The sequence below is a fragment of the Thermobia domestica genome, chromosome 14 (genome assembly GCF_964235325.1).
Source record: "Thermobia domestica chromosome 14, izTheDome1.hap1.1, whole genome shotgun sequence".
Classification (NCBI taxonomy): domain Eukaryota; kingdom Metazoa; phylum Arthropoda; class Insecta; order Zygentoma; family Lepismatidae; genus Thermobia; species Thermobia domestica.
In genome coordinates, this window is record NC_137467.1 from 10,972,679 (window position 1) to 10,995,069 (window position 22,391).

General features: G+C 36.0%; 1 protein-coding gene across 1 annotated transcript in view; it reads right to left on the reverse strand.

Moving 5' to 3' along the window:
- Positions 1-22,391, reverse strand: part of LOC145669521 (uncharacterized) — a 307,844-nt gene that overhangs the window by 24,633 nt on the left and 260,820 nt on the right. The window contains exons 7-9 of the mRNA XM_081737700.1: positions 10,371-10,498; positions 9,176-9,445; positions 2,581-2,800 (exon numbers count right to left, since the gene is read on the reverse strand). Coding sequence (XP_081593826.1) covers positions 2,581-2,800; positions 9,176-9,445; positions 10,371-10,498 — 618 coding nt within the window. The remainder of the gene's footprint in view (positions 1-2,580; positions 2,801-9,175; positions 9,446-10,370; positions 10,499-22,391) is intronic.

Consider the following 22,391-nt stretch of genomic DNA (forward strand, 5'->3'; position numbering starts at 1 on the left):
TGATTTAATCAAAAAACACAGATCTATGTAAGTCCCTAAAATCAGTTATTCCCAAAGAAGCAAAAACATGGATGGAATTCCTTACTTTTCAGAATTATCGATAAAAATTCAACGTATTCTTGCAAAGCATAACATATGTGCTTCAAGTATCCCTCTAAAAAGTTTAGAAAAACATCTTACTAGCTTTAAAAGTTATTTTGCTGATCCACTAAAATAGATTTGTACCAAGTATTTATTCGTGTTCAATATGAATGTGAGTGTTCATATATAGGTCAAACCAAACACAATGTTAACACCCGAATTCAAGAACACCCCCACAGCAGAACACGCCACGATCTGCTGTGTGATCGCAGAAAATTTGCCGCGCCTGTGCAGAGAAAATTGCCAGAGGAAAAAATAAAAAGCCAACAGAAAAGTGTGAAAACATGACTGCTATCGCATAAATATAGTTTGAACTGTTTCTTACGTCGCGTAAAGTGTATTTTTAAGAATCACAAGTGTTTCTTCTGCAGAAAATTTTTGCAGAACTCCTGCAGAAAACTTTTGACTTACAAAAGCTCATCGAAGAAGGACAAAGAAAGTTCTGCCATTGGGAAGAACACATTAAACAATTAAAAAAGTCACAAGAAGAGTGTGTGTCGGGATTGTCACTTCACCTGAAACAACATGCACACAATATAAAACAGGTTCAGCAAACACAAACAAACAAAAAAACCGGGAGATGGAAGAATCATTCTTTATTCATAAATATAAACTTGCTTTAAATTTGGACTTTTGGCAACATTGATAAAATCTGGTTATCTATCTGATGTATATTTTGGATCTGGCAATAATGATGTAACATGAACACCGCGCTCCCTTCAACTCAACTTTTCCTTTCGTTCAGTGTGTTCTGTTTGTGTTTTTAGTACCCATCTCTTACGTTATATTTATTTGGTGGTATGTATTCCTTTTTCCATACCATATTTCTCATCCATTTTTCTCCTTGTTACCTTACCACTGAAGACGGGAACTAGCTTATTGTTCTGATACGTCTGGTAAATATTTACTTTTCCCACACGAGGATTTATTGGTAAGTATTTTTTTTTTTTTTTTTTTTTGTTAATTTAAATTATCCTTTCATGTGCTTTTTTTTTATGATCCAAGACACTTACATTTAGAGGTAGAAAGTAGTCTTTCTTCTTGTAGCCGTAAAAAACTCCCATCTTCTTTCTTGAGTGCCATACATATCTCATGGTTTTCTCTTCCAACACTATTCTCCATTCTTCCAGTTTCTTATTTGCCTTATCTTCGGATGTTTCGCGTATAATAATCATCCACGAACAGCATACTCCATGGTGCTCGACTTTTTACCTCAGTGGCCAATGCATCCATTACCATATTGAACAAAATGTGGGCTGAGAGCTGATCTCTGATGCACCCGAACTTCCACCGGGGAAACTTTCTGTCATACCCATACTACTCTTCACTTGAGTCTCTGCTCCTTTACTTGACTACATGGCCCCTACCAGTCGTACACATTTTTCAGAAACCTCTTTTTGTCTCATGCATCGTCATAGTTTCCTTATTTGGAAACTAGACTCAGTGATATTAGCAATGACATGTCTCTTTTTGACTTCAATGGTACATATACTCTCTGGCTGTCAAGTCATTACAACTGTATGGTTTGCAGTATGTAACGATTCTTATTTTGCCAGTAATATCTCATTAAATTTACAACTTATTATTTGATTAAGTTTAAAATATAGAAGTCTCGTATTACTTAGCAACTTTTTCTATTTTTTCTTCTTTGTGTAAACAGGTATGCATCTGTATCTACATAGGTCAAACAGAAAGAACTATACAGGATAAGTTAAAAGAAAATATTATTATTTTTATTTATTTATTTAAATAGGTTAAACCTTATTGCACATTTATAGAGAGTTTTGCGATAGTTCAAAAGCATTAATGGATTATTATTATTATTATTAAGTATTCTGCTTTTTGGCACGTCCTGGGACTATTTTTTTTTAATTTTATTTATTTTTTATTTTAGGTTTGGGCCTGGAAGTGTTTCTTCCACGTTTCTCGATCTTCAGCTGCGTTCTTCTTCCTATTCCTTGCTTTCCTTCCATCTTTCCTTCTATGGCGGTATGATGAAGACAATTTCTTCGCAGGATGTGTCCAATCCAATTGGCCTTCCTACGAAGGATGCTGGCTACAAGTATCCTCTTCTCTCCTATCCGTTTTAAAACATTTTTCTTTGTTACTCTCTCTATCCATTTTATCTTCTTCATCTTCCTCTAACATTACATTTCGAAGTTCTCTAAATATTTCTTCTGTCCAAGTCAGAAACACACACTCTAATGCTCCATATACAGCACTTTAAATAACTAGCGGATATATTTAATTCTTAATGATTATTGTTATTTAAAGGCACAGAAGACATTTTTAAGCGAAGATATTCTAATTTTATTCCATATCAGTGTTTTACAATGCAATACTTATGTGAGAAACATTTAATATATTATTATTTTTATGAACATCTTAGTATAACTGTAGACTTTACATAAAAAAAATCTATTAAAAGATAAAACTTACAAGGTTGGACCTATGCCGCCATTCTCCAGTTTCTGGATTGAGAACATACTGCGGCAACAATTTCCACGCTTCTGTAGCTACCATCTTCAAGGCTTCCAGCACGAAGCCTACTTCTGCTTCTGACATAAAATACGGAAGACTGATTCTAGCAAATCCTGGACGCAACATCTCAAAACTGGAATGCTCTTCGCGACGACGTAAATGAGTTCGATCCAAGCGACTGAAAACAAACAAATAAATAAAATATTAATTGTTAATGTAACTAAATTTGTTGACATAGTACTTAACTTAATTAGTAAAGCCTTTAAATGTAAATCTATGCCAGTATAGGAACAGAGGATATTATAATTAGAGTAGTTTAGGGTTTCCCAAGATTTTCTTCTCGAGAAACACTGGAAATACCAGAGTTGTTACATAAATTCTAAGCTTAACCACGAAATATTAGAACTAGACGTGTAATACTTTTAGGTTATATTTACTGAATCTTCCTATGATGTTACACCAAATTTAGTATTATTATCGACTTTTATTCTGTTGTTACAGGTCCAGAAAGGCAGAAGAGTGAGTAAAGTGACCAAATGGAGAAATTGAATGCGAAAGTTGTTATTGATTATCTTCACAAAAAAAACTTAAAGCCGCAGATCCACGCTGACATGGTTGCTACTTTAGATGATAGCGCCCCTTCATTTGCTACAGTGAAAAATTGGCAGTCGAATTTAAGAGAGAGAGAACCTCTACTGAAGAAGACACTCGATCAGTAAGGCCCGTAGAACTAACGCTGGAGAACATTGACAAAGTGATGAAATCATCATAAATGATCGGCTAATGACCGTGAGGAAAATTGCTGAAACAGTTAATGAGCTTATCTACTGCAAGCGTTAACCGAAGTATCACTCAGCATCTGGGAATGAGTAAGGTTTCCACGAGTTGAAAACCTTTGACACCTGACCACAAGCTCCCAGACACAACATTTCAAGGGACAATCATAATCTTTTCCAGACAAATCCAGATGTCTTCCGCACTCGATTCATAACAGTAGATGAGATCTGAGTTCACCATTACCAACTAGAGTCCAAACAAAGTTTTAAGCAGTGGAAACACCCCCTCATCCCCCCTTCCTCCGAAGATGGCCAACATGCCCTCAACTTGTAAAGCGATAACTACAGTTTTCTGGGATTTGGAAGGGATAGTAATGGTGGATTATCTTCCAAAGGGGCAAACAGTGACTGGGGAGTACTATGCAGATTCTCTACAACAACTGCGTGACAATATTCGGCAAAAACATCGTGGGAAACTGATTGCAGGTGTGCTTAGATTGTGTCTGAAGACAATCCCCTAGCCACAAGTCAGTCATTGTAATGGCAGCAATTCACGATTGCAGTTACGGCTTTGTCCCCCTCCCACTTTATTCGCTTGAGTTGGCACATTCTGAGTTTAATCTCTTTTTCCAAAGCCCCAAAAGAAGTTGGAAGGTACTCAAGTTGACTCTGATGATGATGTCATGCATACCGTAGACGTAATTTTACAGCCTTCGACAAATCATTTTTTTTTTTCAGCGGCAGTAACGCACTTGAACATCGATAGTTAAAATGTGTTGACCTTTCAAGGGGATATGTTGAAAAGTACCACCATCCATAAATTCTGTGCTCCGTTCATAGCTAGGCTTAGCACTTTTGTAACAACCCTCGTATTTGGCTAAATCTCCACGAGCTCCGATTAAATAACATATTTTAATCTTTATCAAAATATACAATATTTAACAAATTTTCGTGGAAAACTTAACACGGTGTCCTCCGTCGAATTCCAGCTAGAAGTACAAATGATGTTTCAAATTTAAGATTTATTTTTTAATGCTTTTTATCCGACTTTTTCTCCTAAATTTTTCATTTCAAACTCATGTATGCTCTTTCCTTAAGAATTATGTGATTATTTTTCACAAAATTGAAGTGGATCGATTGTTCCGACACATTTTTAGTTTTAAATCTGTCAAAAAAAAAAAAAAAAAAAAAAAAAAAAAAAAAAAAAAAAACCCTGCGCGTAATATTTAGTACTTACAAAGTAATTTTCAATGAATTAATTTGTGTTATCGGTTATGTTGTATGGCTCTGGCTACACAAAGGTTATAAATGATCAACTCAATAAATAAAGACTTTTGACATGCTATCTGTATTTACCTATACTAAACGCAATGTTAACTTGGGAGCCGGATCACATGCGCATTAGCACATGTTGGCGCGCGAATCTTCTCACAGGGAAGCCTTTGTTTGCCTGTGTGTGTGTGTTGGTTTGGTTGTCAATCGCCAGTTGTTTCAACTGGCGCTGCTCTGGGTTTCAGCTGATATGCGCAGAGCGGTGATTTCTCGTCCTTTTCCTGTCGCTAACGAAAAATATGTTTCTTGGTCTATTTGTTTTTTAATAATTCATGAAGACACGACAATAGTAATAAATGTATTAGAAATTTGCACGTGATATATTTGCAATCCTCCCAATTAAAACCCGAAAGCATGAACACTGTTTTGCTTATTCATTTCGATTGATTAAGGTAAGAAAGGATAAGACATGAAGTTATCTTCACATGTCTACCTGGAAAAGGACAATCATAAACAGAAACACACGAGTAGCCACCCTCTCACAGAATAAAAATATGATTTTCTTTTCTCAACCGCAACTTTTCGTTCGCAATGAATAAAGCAGCAGCGACCAGGCAACAATCATATCAACAATTTATTCAACAGTTTTGTCTGCATATTTTTCTCTTAGGCGAGCGTACACATTGATGACAATTTACTTTGTTTGCCTTGGAAGAGGTTTCCCTTCCCCGTGTTTGCGATAACTGAAAAGATTATATTTCGGATTCATTCATGTTTTCAATTTCGCGCTCAACATTCTCCATGGTTTCAGTTTCACTACACCCACGTACCCACACTAACACACGAGCGCAGACGGTATTTGGCAGAGCAGTGTTACCATCTGCACAAAAATTGCAGAAGTTACAACTGAGTCCCGTTCTTTGTTTTGTTTCATTTACCAGCAGGAAAAGAAGTTTCTTACGGGGTAGCCAGGGATTTATTTGTAGCCAGGGAAGCCTGGGAATTTCCCCCCTTCTAAGTTTTGACTTCCTTGTCTCTTAGTTCAGTCTTCCCAGGAAAAATACCCATTTCATAGGCTATATAATCTGTTATAAGTACAATAATTCAACTTCACGTTTTAGTAGCAATCCTTTATAAAAATTCCCCCCTTCTACAAACTCCACAAATAAATCACTGGGAGTAGCTACTCTATTTAATTTATATATAAAAATATTAAGCCATTTTGTACCCACTGTGGACGATTTCCAACATTGATCAATCAACTAATTTTACTGGTCTTCTGTTTTTGATATAAGATTTTTCAAGTTTATAATCTTGCAACACTTGAAAGAGACTCGCATCTTAGCTGCCGCTTTTCACTCCTTTCTTTCCTTCTCTTTTTCCGACTCTAAATCGTGGCGTCATTTTCATAACCCGTAACTAACAAATCTAGTAACTTTTATTTTAAATATTGTTCCTATATTGACATTTTTATATACTTACACTCAATTAGCTCTTTGAATTGATCTCCTATGTAATGTTTTTCGTCTGTAACCTTAAGAATGTAACATGCGCGGAGTCACACGAATTGAAGCTGCGTGTCTCGGCTGTCAGTATAAGGTCGCGGCGAGTATAGTTGTACCATAAATACTGTTCCATAGTTTTAAATGCATTGACACAAAATGGTTAAATATTTTAATATCCTGATAACATGAGTCGCACGGAAGCATTATGAACCAAAATCACAAATAATTATTCAAAATGGCCACCATTAGCATCCAGACAGTCCTTAAGTCTCTGTCGCCACTCATAAATTGCATTACGCAACACATCAACTGAAAAATCTGAAAATGTCTTCTGAAAAGGACGCTTTAAACTTTCAATGCTGGGATGTCTCTTCTTGCAAACCATCTCTTGAACACAGCTTAGACCACAATTTGTAGTCCAAAGGATTTAGGTTTAGACTTGCAGTAGGCCAATCTGAAGTGGGAATGAAGTCCGGAACATTTGTCTCCAGCCACTGCTGGGTTGTTCAATCCTACTGGAAGCTCCAGTTCTGTTAATGGAACAGGGTGTTGATGAGATTCTTGACTAGTCTCTCAAGCACTGTCTCCTCGTACATTTAGCTGACGTTTCAACCATCTTTTCACAGAAATGGAGCTTCGTTGTGGCTTCGTAGCTCATACTCCACCGCACCATGACTGAGGCAGGATGCTGACTCCTCTGGATTCTTGGAGCCTTTTCATCAGCTTCTCTAATCTCTTTGCAGCCTTAGAAAAAAGTGGATGTAAACAAACCCACCTGTTTACCAGTGGATCGATGACCAGTGATTGGTTGTTGGTCTCACTGCACTAATGTCCTACCGTAATATAATCCCTACTAAAATAATAATTTCAAATGAAAATATCCGAATTTATCCTGTATTTTGTGATAATAAACGCAATATATATAATATTTAACAACAGATGTAGCTTTATTTCAACCTCACCCGTCCTTGGAGATATAGTATTTACTGCGCATGCGTATGCGTTCGCGCGCTGAATCCACTCATTGGAAATTGTAAAATGCAGTGTGTTCCATTTCGAAAAAGTGTTGCAATATTTCACCTTCCTCTCGTGTTGTAAAACACAAAAGAGAACAGGAACAGAGGCAATCTCGTTAATATAACGATTTACGAAAATATGTATTTCCAACATAACAGTAGTCAGTGTCAGTGCGTTAATTATATACCAACCAACAGAGCCTTACACTTTGGAAATTATGCGACGACAGTAAGCTAGCAGAAGATCTTGCTCTTCATGTCTCTCGCTGCCGAAGCACGTGTGAGCCGCCGAGTAATACATTTCGCTTTGTTTATGTCTACTTTATTCTAAGGGTGGAAAGATTTTAGAAGACGTAGCATATATCCTGTCATTTTGGGCATTAAAAGTTTCCTCACCACTGAAAAGGATTCGACGTTGTCCATTTGCTACGTAACGCTTAAGTAAGCGCTTTGCTTATAGGAGCCTCTGGCGCTTCAGTTCATTTCTCAGATGTCCTTTGCGCCGTTTGTAAGCATGCAGCTCCCAAGTCACTGCTCAACAGACGATAATATATATTCGGTATCTTTGATCCAATAAGGAAACTGACTGTTTCCTTATTGAACACGCCACCACTGTTTTCACAAGTTATGGTGTTCATATAGTGCGTAGTCTTCCTTGCCGTGGGCGATCTTTCATGGTTCTAGTCTTAACAAAGAGCTGAATAGTGTGGTAAACGATGCTTTTTTTTTTTTTTTTTACTAATTTGCAGCTTCTGGAAGGTTTAGAAAATCTCCTCTGGCGATTTGCCTACATTGTGCAAGGCTATCATGGCCACACGATTTTCATACTCGCCCCATTCCATCTTGAACACTTACAAGTGACACCTTTACACTTCTTCAGCTCACCCAGCAATGACTCACGCTTCACGATACCGTTCTTGATGTCGCTCGCTTGTACGGGCGGAAGTACAGCCACCCTCAAAAGCTAGGACACTATTTATGGTAACACTAGTTATTTAATTGCATTAATGTACTTTTGATTCTTTGATTGTTTTGACGGATACTGCTTTAATGTGATTATTTAAAAAAATCGGCACTGTATAATAATAATAATAATAATAATAATAATAATAATAATAATAATAATAATAATAAACTTTATGTAAGGTATTCCTGAATCAGGGCTGTATTTATGCATTTTATGTCCCTGCCCCCCCCCCCCAAAAAAAAAAAATATTGTGCTCTACCTACCTCTATTTGTTAGTATTCAGTATAGGTCTAAACAATACGGTCACGTCCACTTACATGAGGATTGAGCCACCAGGTACAGGGGAAGAGGAGGAGAGAACAGAACTAAAAGCATGGATTACGCTGACACCCAAGAACCAATAATATTAGCTTTTTCTAACACCAATAGCATCGTAGCGAGAAAACTCGGTCGCGTTAGGTACCAACATAGTTTTCAGAACGGATCTTTGATTTTTTTTTTTTTTTTTTTTTTTGGATATCCTTCCTTTTTCTGCATATTATACTTAACCTCGGTTTTCTAAAATATACTGCCCCTGGAAATTTGCAGCCTCGAGCTCGAGCTCCGGTAGTTAATGGGTAAATACAAGCCTGCTTGTATCTTTACGTTTTGAAACACAACAGGCTTCTTCATATGACAGGAAAACACGGTAAAATAAAATTAGGCATAGGAACAAAGTTGAGTTGAGTTGATTTTGAGTTTAACGTCCCGTTCAGCAACGAGGCTATATGAGACGTGGACCTACTGATTAAGTGGAATCTGAACCACATGAGCTCCCACCGGGAATCGAACCCGGGTCTCCCACGCCAAAGGTGCGTACGCTAACGGCTTAGCCACGAAGGAGCTCTAGGAACAAAGCTTAGACCCTTTCATGAAAAGGACTACTGATTCACTCTCAAAACCACGTATTGTTTCCATCTACCGACGCCCTCCAGCAATCATGACTTTACACTCTCCCAGTAATACCACTGAACTTACCTGTCTTCGAGGAGTATCTTTTCATATTGTAACGCTAGGTCCTCACTGATTCCCAGCAAATCTTGAGCATATGGACCAGCACACGCACAGCCTCCCCGTGCTTGAATTCCAAACACATCATTCAGCACTGAACACACAAAGTTGTGGTGTAGAAACGTTCCTCTCGGATGTCGGACCATAAACGAGAAGATAGGAAGACGCTTAAGGGACGACGAGATGTTCCCAAGAAGAATCAACTCCGGAATAGTTCTCACATGCTGCAGCACCATCCTATACAAGGAAAATAAATACAAATAGATTGTGGTAACCAAGGAAATTATATTGGGAACTAAGATTGCAAAAATTATAATTTCTAATTCGCTTTATATATATATAATAATTTGTAGTTATTGATATTAAAACAATCCTCGATCGTATCACACTTAAATAATTCACAAAATATTTCAGCTTATCAAAAACACCATGTCCGATATTTGCTAATTTCACATCTTCTTGCTAACACAAATGAAGTTAGCTTAGTATTGGTTTTATTTTCGAGAAATAATTTATATTTACTTACTAATATCTGTTTTTTTTTTTCTTCTTTCTTCCTTTAAAGATGTTTGTTATCAACCTGAAATATGCTGACTGCCGAACACTCGCTTAAACTAATTATGAGGTTTAACACTTCCAAAAGTGACCAGTGAAATAAAACCCTATTCTCTGCCTATTTAATTCAACCAGCATTGCTACAAATTATCTCCGTAACATCTATTTTCAAACAGTCTTGTAATTTGCGTGACCTGTTCAAAGGTTTCTTTCCTAAGAGCTTTAAATTAGAATTCTAAACGTACTTCTGGATGCTAGCATGCATACTTATCTAGCTCTACAGGCTATGGGAGAGCATTCACAAAAGCTCTCCACTGACTCTTATCCTTAGCCAACTGGAACCAGTATTCTGATTTATGCGATCTTAATACTGTCTTCTCACCTGCGCCTACATATTCTTAATAATCTTTAATTTCTAGTTCGTCTTTCGTATCAGACTTTCACTTCAAATACCAGTCTTTACGCTTTATCAGAAAAAACACTATTTTTTATTTTTTTTCTTACACTGAAAGACTTACCAAACCTATACCGTTAGCATATGCAAAAACGCTTTTAATACAATTACAGCTATTAAAAAAAAAAAAAAAAAAAAAAAAGCAAAAATTACTTTGTAATTTTTTCCTCCCGCGACATAATCGTTTGTGCTCCAACATTTTCCTTCAACTGCATGACAAGTCCAGCTCTGATGGATTCTACAATAGCTGCAGTTCCACCTTCCTCACGGAGTTCCGTATCCTGCAACCAGAGAAAAACAAAGACAAATTATCTTTATACATTAACTTGGCTATCGTATATTTAGAGCTTGCAACCAGAAAAACAAAGACAAATTATCTTTATACATTAACTTGGCTATCGTATATTTAGAGCTTGCAACCAGAAAAACAAAGACAAATTATCTTTATACATTAGCTTAGCTATCGTATATTTAGAGCTTGCAACCAGAAAAACAAAGACAAGTTATCTTTATACATTAGCTTAGCTATCGTATATTTAGAGCTTGCAACCAGAAAAACAAAGACAAATTATCTTTATACATTAGCTTAGCTATAGTATATTTTGAATTTAATCGCCCCCAGAAAGTAAAAAGGTGCTAAGCGCCAAAATGGAAATTTCTCAGGAGATGAATAAAAACGAAGGAAACACAAATTAATTCCGATTCTCTCTTTCTTCTAAAATTCAGTTTTCACTGCAAACCTTTCATATTGTCTCCTGCCACTTGTCTAGTTTCTGCACATTAAACATGAAATGGGTAGTCAGTTAGTTGGAAATCAAGGAAAGTGGCGCTTAGCACCTTTCTGCTTTCTGGGGGGGGGGGGGGGGGCGTTATGTAATCAATTTCTTTCCAAAAATACTTAGAAGGGATACGAATATATAAGTGAAAATTTAGAGTATGTTGTCTAACAACATTTTAACTTAAGTTATACGATAAATTAACATATATATATCTAATATTTTACTATTAAGCCTCGTTCAGAATGCACGAATCTGAACATTTAGTAACAGGATGGTGGGCAGTGTTCTATGACTAGTCAGAAAACTTCAAAACCCAAAAGAATTTAGTTTCAGATTCTGAAATGACTACAGACTTGTGAATTACGAGGTTCAATACTGAAATTGGAAGTTTAATATTAAAATCACTTCCAGTCTGCACAGATGGACAAGGTGAGAGATGGAGCTTATTCCTGGGCCACTGAGTCCATATCAAAAACATTACTTTCTCTAACCGTTCGTGTTCTATGGCGATTAATATTGAAACCAGATAACTGAATATTTCTACGATTTCTGGTTACAAAAGAAGGATAAAGTAGAGGTTGAACCTATTTTTATACAATAAATTCATATCAGCAAACAGTTTCTGGTTATCTATTACAGTCTCTGCTCTATAGCGATCAATACTAAAACAGAAAATGATACTTTATTTCTACTGTTTCTAGTTTCAATAGAGGAATTAGAGCTGAAACGAAACCTATTCTTGTATCTCTAAATCTGTATCAAAAACCCGTTTCTCGCTACACATCACTGAGTTTGCTTTTCGACTATCAATACTGAAACCAGAAATTGTAACAAATTCCCACCACTTCCGGTTTCAGTAGAGCTAAGGACTAAGATCGCCCTTGAAACGTTGATTTCACATAGAGATGTGTTCAAAAAGAAACAGAACTTCTGCTGTAACATCTTTATTGCTCAATATATTTTAAACACTGTCTCCCTCAAAGTAGTCCCCTCTATTGACGATACACCATTTCCAACGTTTCTGCCATTTTTAGAAAGCCTCTTGGAACGTGCTTTCTGGGGTGGTGCGTAGGTTTCTTGTTGCATTGTCCTCAATTTTCTCTATGGTTTGGAAACTCATTTTATGATTGCCCCACATTGTCAATCTGTACGATGTATTTATCTTTAATATAACTGGAAAGTCATTCGTTTAAAAAGAAAAGCATTACATTATTTTTTTTTCAGCGCGCGAAATTCTCCATTCTTTTGTTACCAATCTTCCATGTTCTACCACGAGGAGGCGCTGAAACGAAGTGCGGACCAAAAGTTAATTTGACGAAGTATGCACTCCATTTGTAGACTACGAGCGTGCATGCTCGAAGTGTGCACTTCGCACTTTTGGATACGATCATAGATATCTACACAGAATATGTACAGAACAATTACGAAGTGACAATTTATAATACAAGGAATTTTCTCGTACCAAATGGAGTAATTGGAAAAGCAACTTATTACAAGTATGAACAAGCAATTAAATTAATACTGCAAGGAAAACACATATAAAAGATTTGATTACCGGTACAGCAATTGCATTAATTATTAAAATATTAAAAAAACATGCAGCCACATGCAAGTAGTATTAGTAAAATCTTTTTACAACCTATGACAATTCAACAGGCTTGGCATCAAATTTCACAGAAAAAAAAAGTTAGAAAAAGCTAGTTTTCTGACTACCTTAATATCAAATTATGAAGGCTAATAGATCCCTATACAATTTTCAACCTTTGCTTTCCTTTAGTCAAGTACTTACTCTCTTGGGCAGTGCTATTAGAATTATTCATTATTCTTAGGACGTGAATTTTAAGATTTATTTTTCCTTACCTAAAATATTTACAAGTTCTTCTTGTAAGCATACATAACTAACTCTATAGCATTTCGTGTTGTAGCTTCCATGACACATTAAACAATATGGTATCTTCCTAGCAGGAATTTACTAGGTTTCTCCTAACATATTTATTTTCAACTAAAAATGGCATGTAAACGATCCAAAGAGCTCAGTCTTTTTAAAATTTTATATCTGTAGTCTTAAATAACCCCACGTGTTACTGCGGGAAAGCATTTCTCGTTCTTTTTTCTGCATCTTTCATATATAGGGTGGCCCAAACGTAGGTACAGTCCCGTACTGATCAGCTCACTGTATTTTATATCATTTCTTATTGTTATCAACCAGGTCGACCTAGTTTCTTTATTATTTATTCTTAACGTCTTTTTACTTATAACTTAAGCCCGGAACAGTCGAACCAAATAAATTCATAAACCAGAATGTTATACTTGTTCAATGCAGGGGAGTACACATACTTTTGGGCCACCCTGTATATTTCGTCTCAACTCGTGCTCTCGCACGAAATTCGTACATTTAGTACGTGTATCGTAGTGAACTACCCCTTTTTCTTCTCTTTTAATCCATATATATATATATATATATATATATATATATATATATATAAACACCGAAACATGTGTTTAATTGCCTTAAATGAAAAGTTCAAATACCAAGTTTCATATCTGTAATCTCACGGGATTCTGAGATTTTGGCATCTTATTGTAATAATTCCAACCATACTTCTCCTTTTCCACTTCAAATTTCCAACCCCTTTTTCCTTTTCTTCTAGATCAAATATCAAAAAACAACTGAAACACAGCCAACCAATACATCCAAAAGACAGTATATACACATTAGGTTATTTTTCCACAATAGTCTCCCTAGCGGTTGAGGCGCATTGTGGTAAAAATCTCGTCCTTTCGTGTTCAGACACGTTGTCACGAAATGTTTTACCTTGAAGCGAAGCGAACAGTGTGACAAACGCTTCCGAAGAACATTCCCACTTCTGCCACCACGGGAATGCCGTAACGTGACCCTCCTGTCGTCCTGAATCAGCTATCTTCAGTGAAAAGCCCAAATATCAAATTTTACGTCTGTATCCACAAGGGGTTCCGAGATATGGGCATCTTATTATAATAATGACTAGTGTTGTAAATAGAAAAAAAAAACGTTCGTATTTTTTCAGAAATGTACGTTTTTTTTAGAAAAAAAACATTGCCTCTCGTTTTTTTTCTAAATTTCGTTTTTTTTTTCAAATAGTCATTTTTAATGCATCTTACGTCTGTTTAAGTATTAAATATTTTTATGTAGGTATAATCACCGTAAAATGCAACATAAATTAAACGCTAGATACTGATACGCTACAAATATTTTACAATTTACATGAATACCATACCTATTAACAATTCGGGTTTCAGCAGTTTCCATCAATATCAACTAAGAAATAAATGTAGAAATGAAATTTTGTTTTTTCGTGAAAGCAGGCCTTTAATAAGTACGAAAATAATGTCACGAACAGTATAAAATTCAAATAACTTGTCTAAAGGTAAAAACTAATACTAATTTGCCTAATAGTATTTTTCTAAATGTCATATATAAATAATTTGTCGACTAGATATATATGATATGCCGGCTCTACCATATATGCAACACGTGCATTTGCGTGGAGCAGCAAGTTTGGATGATCCGGTAAAATCTGTCATAAGTATATTATTTAAATTAAATATTTCTTGTTGGAAACAGACTTCATGATGATGGTAGTTACATTTACTAACCTGACCTTCTATTCGAATACTACATTCATAAATTAAGTTTAGTTTGCATTTGGTCAAGGCCACATGGACAATGCTAAAGCAAATGGTTAAATAAATCCCAGCACAAATTGCTTGATTGTTGCCAAATGCAAGAATTCAGTTCTCGAATAGTAGTGAATATCCGTTCCAGTTAGTAAGTTATCACAGTTTTGATATGACAACTAGTCTTGTTTTTGTCAGAAACAAGTTCCTTATCATTGAAGATAGAAACGTTTTTTTTTTTTTTAAAAAATGTTAACAGATATTGAAGGGAAATTAAGAAATAAAGATAAAAGAGCTAGTTGCACTGGAATTGCAAACTGATACATTGAGATTGAAGCTCGAGAATGAATTATATAAAAAGGATTACCATTTTTCCTCTGCAGGTGTGTTTGCTTTATCTTTCACTAACGTAATAGATTAATATTTTTTTAAAAAAGACACAACGGGATTACATTTTTAGTAAGTATTTAAGCCTTTCTGAGTGCAACTGCACTTACCCTCACCTTTGTTGTTCATGCTGGAGTAGCATACTTAAAATCATGACTTTTAAGATTTGTTCTTTCTGGAGGAAGGGGGAGGCGGCAAATTATGCCATTGCATGGGGCGACAAATTGACTAGGACCGGCCCTAATGACATGTATATAAAAGACATGAATATAGGATGACACAATTTGAAGTAATGCAGGGTGTTTCAAAATTAATATTTGGGTTTTGAAACTTTGTAGTATCTATTACAATTATAAATATTATATCAAATGAAAGAGCAACTCAAACAGTTTTGTACGCACGCATGTACATGTATTGTTTCTTCTGTCTGCCGTTAGAAAGAGCAAGCACAAAAGATGTAGACTAGAGAGCAGAACGTTTTTTTTTTTATGTGTGTGTGTGTGTGTTTTAATAAAGACTGAATCTGTACAGTGCAACGCTCTGTGTGAAGAATATTAAGGAGACGATTGCAACTACGTCCTTATCGTTTGCAGTTGCTACAGGTCTAAAGCCTACAGACTACGGTTTACGTGCCAATTTCGCAAGTGAAATATTGCTGCATAACAATGGAGATTTTATGGATCGTGTAGTTTTCAGTGATAAATAGACATTTCACCTAAGATCTAATGTGAACACTCATAATGTTTGTATCTGGCCGTCAGCAAATCCTCAGGGGATGGTACACCTGAAATGAGACCCCTAAATTGAATGTTTTGTGCCATATGGGGGAAAGTTTATGGGCCTTTCTCGCCTATCGACTAGATGTGTGCCGTGTGATAAATGAATCTCACATTGAACACTTGTAGCAAAGATGTTTGAGGTGCTCTTTTACTTGATGCATTGCTTATAATTGTACGTAAAATGTAATAAGTACTACGAAGACTTAAAACCCCAAAATTCATTTTGAAACACCCTGCATTTCTCACCAACAGTGTTGGAACTAAGCTGTAAAACGGAGAGAAAATTCTCCTTATAAATTTATTGTTTACAACAACTATATTATTATTAGTCGAGACTATAACTACAACAACACGAGTTAGTAGTCAAAAAAGTGTAATCAAATATATACTCGGTGGCCCAGGTAGCCAAAGTGGCACACACGGGTGTCATTTGTTTAATCCGCTTCTGTGTGGACACTAAGATATCGGGATCTTATTCTTGCAAAATATGGTTGGACTATAGTTTATCATATTTTTTTTCTTCTGGTGTCGAATTTCCTTCTCAAATTTCACCCCAGTCAAAAATTCGAGAATTTTCTAATTTCGAATTTTCTTTACTTCTTTTTTCCCTGTAGCTTCCTTCGTTGTAGAAAGACCTCCTTAAGACTTGCCAGGTAGATACTTCGGATGGATACCTAACTGTTGACATCAATTAGACAGGCCTGCGCGCAGTGTTGCCAATTAGGGAATTTAAAATTTTCCTAAATTTTGGGAAAAAATTAGAAATGTTTGTTTATAAATCCGTACCTATACGTCTGAGTGCAAGTCAACTTACGCCAATCGAACATTTGTCCTTACTTAACAAACGCAAATACAGATCGTTACAATGGGGTAATTAGGGAACGCACGAAAATTCGTATTTAGGTTCTAACCCTTGATTTTTCTAGTTTTTCCCTACTTTTCTGTTTACAGTAATATATTTTTGGTAATTAGAAGTTTTGTTCCTTAAATATCGCCGTGTACCAATATTTAATTTAAGATAGTTTGCGTCTGTCTGGTAGCAGTGTTACCAGCTACAGAAAATTTTAATTCCAGATTTTAGGGGGAAATTTTGAAAAAAATTATCTGTTTTGTCTCTATTATTTCCCTCTCGTTGGCTATATCGGACCAAACGTACCAGTATCTGGAAGTCTCGTCTTTGCTCTACACAACGCATTATAGAAAGTTTCAATAGGATAATTAGGGGAAGTACAGTATACCTTGTTCTCTAATTGGGAAGATAACTGTGATTTTTTTAAAGGTAGAATGAGATATTTTTTATTGACATGCTTACTTTATTAGATATCGTCACAATACTTGTAAGATATATTAGAGGTATACCAAAGCTTATTTTAAGATAGTTTGTGTGTGTCTGATAGTAGTGTTGCCAGCTACAGAAAATTTTAATTCCAGATTTTAGGGCAAATTTTGAAAAAAAATCCCTTTTTTATTTCTATTATTTCCTTCTTGTTGGCTACATTCGAACAAACGTACCAGTGTCTAATACCCTCATCCTTAGCCTACACAGCGCACCATAAAAAGTTTCACTAGAATAATTAGGGAAAGTACAGTTGAGGTTTATAATAAACCATGTTCTGTAAGTGGTAAGAAAATGGTGAATTTCTGAGGTAGAATGAGATTTTTTAAAAAAATTCATGCTTACTTTGTTATATATCGCCATGATACTTGTAGGATATATTCTTGGAGTACTAAGGGCTATTTTCAGATAGTTTTCGTGTGTCGGATGGCAGTGTTTCCAGCCAAAACAACTAATTCCCGCTTTTAGGTGAAAAATTCGGAAAATTTCCCTTTTCCCCTCCATTATTACCCTCTTACTGACTACATTGAAACAAACGTACCACTTCCTGAAAGCTTCCTCTTTACCCTACAGAACGCACCATAAAAAGTTTCAATAGGATAATTAGAGAAGCTGTAGCCCCGGCATATTTGATTTTTGCTTGTGAGCGTAAAAAGTGTCAAAATTTCATGTGTATGACAGATTTTTTTCTTTCCCTCTTTGGATGGAAGTAAGCGACTTCAGGATTTCACTGTACCTTGTCAACACACCAAAGAATTTTTTAGGTGACTTGAACCCATATAGCAGCAGTGGTACTAGATACAAAAAATTTTGAAATTCGGTTAGGGAATTTTTAGTAAATTTTCACCCCTACATTTCCCTCAATAATTTCGCACCTATTGGCAACACTGCAATGCAACTTACACCAAAAGATAGCCACGTCCATTTTCTAAAAAAACAAGGCCTTAACCATATCAATTGAATGAATTGTTTTTGAGCAATAAGTCACTAACTGGAAATGTAGAAAAACGCCAAAAATGACCTGGGGCCGAAAGGAATAATCACACAATTTTGCTAGTATATAAGTGGAAATAAACAAAAGATTTGTAAGTTACGAGGGCTTCGACTCAAGTTCTGTTGATTATTTCAATAATCTGCGACGTAAATCAATAAATAATAGTTGCCAGAAAAAAAACAGACATTTGAAAAAAAACATGAAAAAGAACGATGTTTTTTATTGAAAAAAAAAACTTCACAGAAAAAAAACCGTTTTTTTACAACACTAATAATGACTACCTTCATTCCCCCAAACCCTTCTTCCATGTCAGGTGCTTTACGTCAGAAATTGTATGTACCTTCTAAATTTCAAATTTCTAACATAATTAGTTTGGTCAAGGCATTCATGAGTCAATAAAGGCTTCTACGAGGGAGGATCAGAAACTAAGGTTACATGCAGTACTGAATTCAGACTTTTCTACAAAGGGGGGCAATAAAAATTTAAGAGGGTGCTCTGTTCTAGTTTGCAATAGAGCAGCAGGAATCTATCGCAATAAAACACGCCACTTGTTATTTTCTGGTCGGCTGCAATAACCAACATATTGCCATTTTTCCCTAACTAAAGAGTTTGTGTGTATCTGTATCTAATTTCCAAATTTTTATCTAACTTCGATTTTATACGAGAATGCGGTTTGTTAATTAGAACAATTATTGGGCAAAAGAAGAAACTCATTTTCTTTTTTAACAAAAATGCTTTTGAGACTTTTCTTTAAGAAAAAATTAAAAGAAAAAGCAAATATTTCAGTGCATGTGTATAGCTATTCTAGAGGGGGCGCATGTACATTCTAGGGGGCTTAGCCCCCTTGAACATGCCTGAATTCAACAGTGGTTACATGGCCGATATTTCTGGAGTTTCGTCTGTCAGATAGGAATGAGGAGGACTGTGCGGTAATCTTAATACATGGAGTTGGCAACTGTGCAGTTTCAGCCATCCGCCACCTACGGCGTCAGTTGTACGTAAACACAAATGGCGACTCATTTGGAAAACTGGTCTCACGAAGAAATCCGTTCAGTAATTCGATTCCTATGGGCAAAACATGTAACCGTGACTGAAGTTCAGCGGCAGCTGGTAGAGGTTTACGGAGAGACTGTTTTGTCTCGTCAGCATGTCGCAGAATGGTGTCGAAACTTTTTGCTAGTAGAGAACACGTCACCGACGAAAAGCGCAGTGGCGAACCCAGTACTACATCCGCCGATTTGAACACAGCTCGCGTGGAGCTGATTCAGGACGACAGAAGAAGCTCCTCCGTGGCTAAGCGGTTAGCGTATGCGCCTTTGGCGTGGGAGCTCCCGGGTTCGATTCCCGGCGGGAGCTCATGTGGTTCGGATTCCACGTTAATCAGTAGGTCCACATCTCATATAGCCTCGCTGCTGAACGGGACGTTAAACTCAAAATCAACTCAAGGACGACAGGAGGATCACGTTACGGCATCTGATGGCAGAAGTGGGAATGTTGTTCGGAAGCGTTTGTCACATTGTTCGCTTCGCTTCAGGGTAAAACATTTCGTGACAACGTGACTGGACACGCAAGGACGGGATTCTTACCACAATGCGCCTCAACTGCTATGGAGACTATTGTGGAAAAATAACCTAATGTATGTACTTTCTGTTGGCTGTATTGGTTATATGAAATAATACATACACGTTTCACTGCAGGCTTTGTAACCTTACTTTATGATTACACCTCGTATATAGAGATAACTTCTCAATACAAATACGCCTGAATACAATATCTTGTTAAACAGGTAGTAGTTGACCACGAAATGCGTACAGTAACATTACTTGCGTTCTGAAACAGATATATTCTTTTACAAAGACGATGTTCAGCTACAACCAGACCCTCAAGAGTTATCAATGACGAAAAGTTTGATTACCATTTCTTTCCTGCTTGAAATTACATTTAAAATACTACTTATTTAACTTTGATACTTTGATTATTATTTATTTATTTATTTATTTATTGCACAGCAGGTTAGCAGCACCAATGGTAAAAAAAAAAAAAAAAAAATATTATTTTCACACCTCACCACACATAACCAAGTGGTAGTATATTCCCCACATGCCAACAGAAGATCCCACACCTTTTTGTAAAAGATAACAAATTCCCACAAATCAGTTAAGTGAATCTGGTTTTTTGAGTCATGTAATATCGTAATTTTTTAAAGTTTTATTTTATTAATCATGCTTAGCATTTTTCGTTTATATTATAAACTTATGTTGTTATACAGCATTTTGTTTAAGGTTACATGAACGAATTATTAACAAAATGGCGCCACAGCGTTATTAATTATATATAATAATAATAAAAAAAGATTTGGGAATGCATTACCAAAAAAAAAAAAAAAAATTGCAACTCACAGAAACACCCAATCAAAAAGTGTCAAATAATACCTGTCTTATAGCTACAGTAGAAAGATTGATGGGTTCAGATGAGTCTTCAGCATCCTGCGTTTTAAATACAAACAATTTGAATTACATCAGTAGATTCTCTCAAGATTTTTTCCTACTTAAAAATAATTACTTAATTATTTTATACATAAAAGAGCAAGTGGAGCTGCCCAATTTGTGGGTAGAAGATCCCACTTTCTGTTTTTATTGGTGCTCCGTACAAGTAAGGCAGCACCATTTGCTTTTATAAAAGGACATTTTTTTTTTTAAATGATTGTGAATTTTAAAATGTATTATTACATATAAAACTACTTTAAACTTATCTTTTTAAACTGACCAATGCAAAGAGGATATATTTACAAAAACAAAGTTAATTAACCGAGAAGTGTATATTTTTTCAGTTCTAATAAGATAAACACAACATTCTTTCCAGTACCACGAGAATAATTTAAATCTCTTACACAATTAACAGTTGTGATTGTTTACTCGGCTCTGTAGTTTTAAGCAAAAGATCAGGGGCTCCGTCTCCAAGCCCCCGAGTTCATTCGGCCTACGACCTCGCGTCTCTTACATATCAGCCTTTGCATTAAGAGTGAATTTCGTGCATTCGCACTTCTTAACATTTCCTGAATTTGCCCAGCTGGAGGCTTCATCCCCTGACTCCTGCGTTTATTCGGTCTACGGCCTCGCACCTCTTAATCCCACAATTCTACCAAACTTCAAGTTTCTTTTCGCATTTCATCTATCTAAAAGATAAGATTTTGTATCTCAAGAAAGCGCCCATTTAAACAACATGGGAATTTCTTCATCTCCCCTTTAGACCCCTTAAAGATTAAACATATTCACTTTTGGCAATTTTTCTCTGCGTTAGTCCCGAAAGGGTACAATCATGCCAAATTTCATCATTCTAATCCTGCTCGAAGTGCCTAAACATTTTGGGGTGTACAAGATGCCCCATATAAATAACACGGGAAAGGTTTTTCAGTGCTCCATAAAACCACTCTAAAGTTGGAAACTTTTATTTCTAGTAATTTACTTAGGTAACGCTAACGAAAACATACACGTATACCGAATTTCAAGATTTTATTTCAAATGAGATTATAGCCCCCCCCCCCCCTTAAAAAAAGGGGGTCATCAAATAACATGGGGAATTTCTTCATTCCCCCTTCAGACCCTTTAGAAATTAAAAATATTTACTTTTAGCAATTTTCCTGTGGGTCAGTCCCGGAAAGCTACAAATGTCAAATTTTAACTTTCCGCGTTAACCGGAAGTACCCGTTATTTTACGTCAGTTCATGTAGGATTAGAATATTCTTTTTATGTATTATATTTTTTGCTGTCTTTTTCTCCAATACTCCTATTTGTTGCAATATTATCATGTTTCTGCATTTTTAAATATTCTACTTATTTTAATAATTTCGTTCATTTATCTAACCATTATACTCTCATTTGAACTTCAAATTTCTCTTACAATATCAAAAACCTATTTTCATTACTTTTTCTCCATTCATATTATAAGAATTACGTGAAGAATGTTTGCAGGGGGACGCGGTGATTCAGTGGTAGAGCGTTCATCTCCGTTGCTTGGTGTCCCTGGTTCGATCCCAACTCGCGCCGTGTGGGATTTGTGGTGGACAAACATCATGCTCTAAGTTTTCTAGGGGTTCTCCCGTTTCCTCCCACTTTCTTCATTTCCACCATTTTCATTCATTTCTCATCTTCACCGTCTCCTTTAGCCTCATCGGCATAACCATGGGACGTAAAACTCAAAAGATTTCATTTTCTTTTTGTAAACCTCAGTCACGTATCTTTA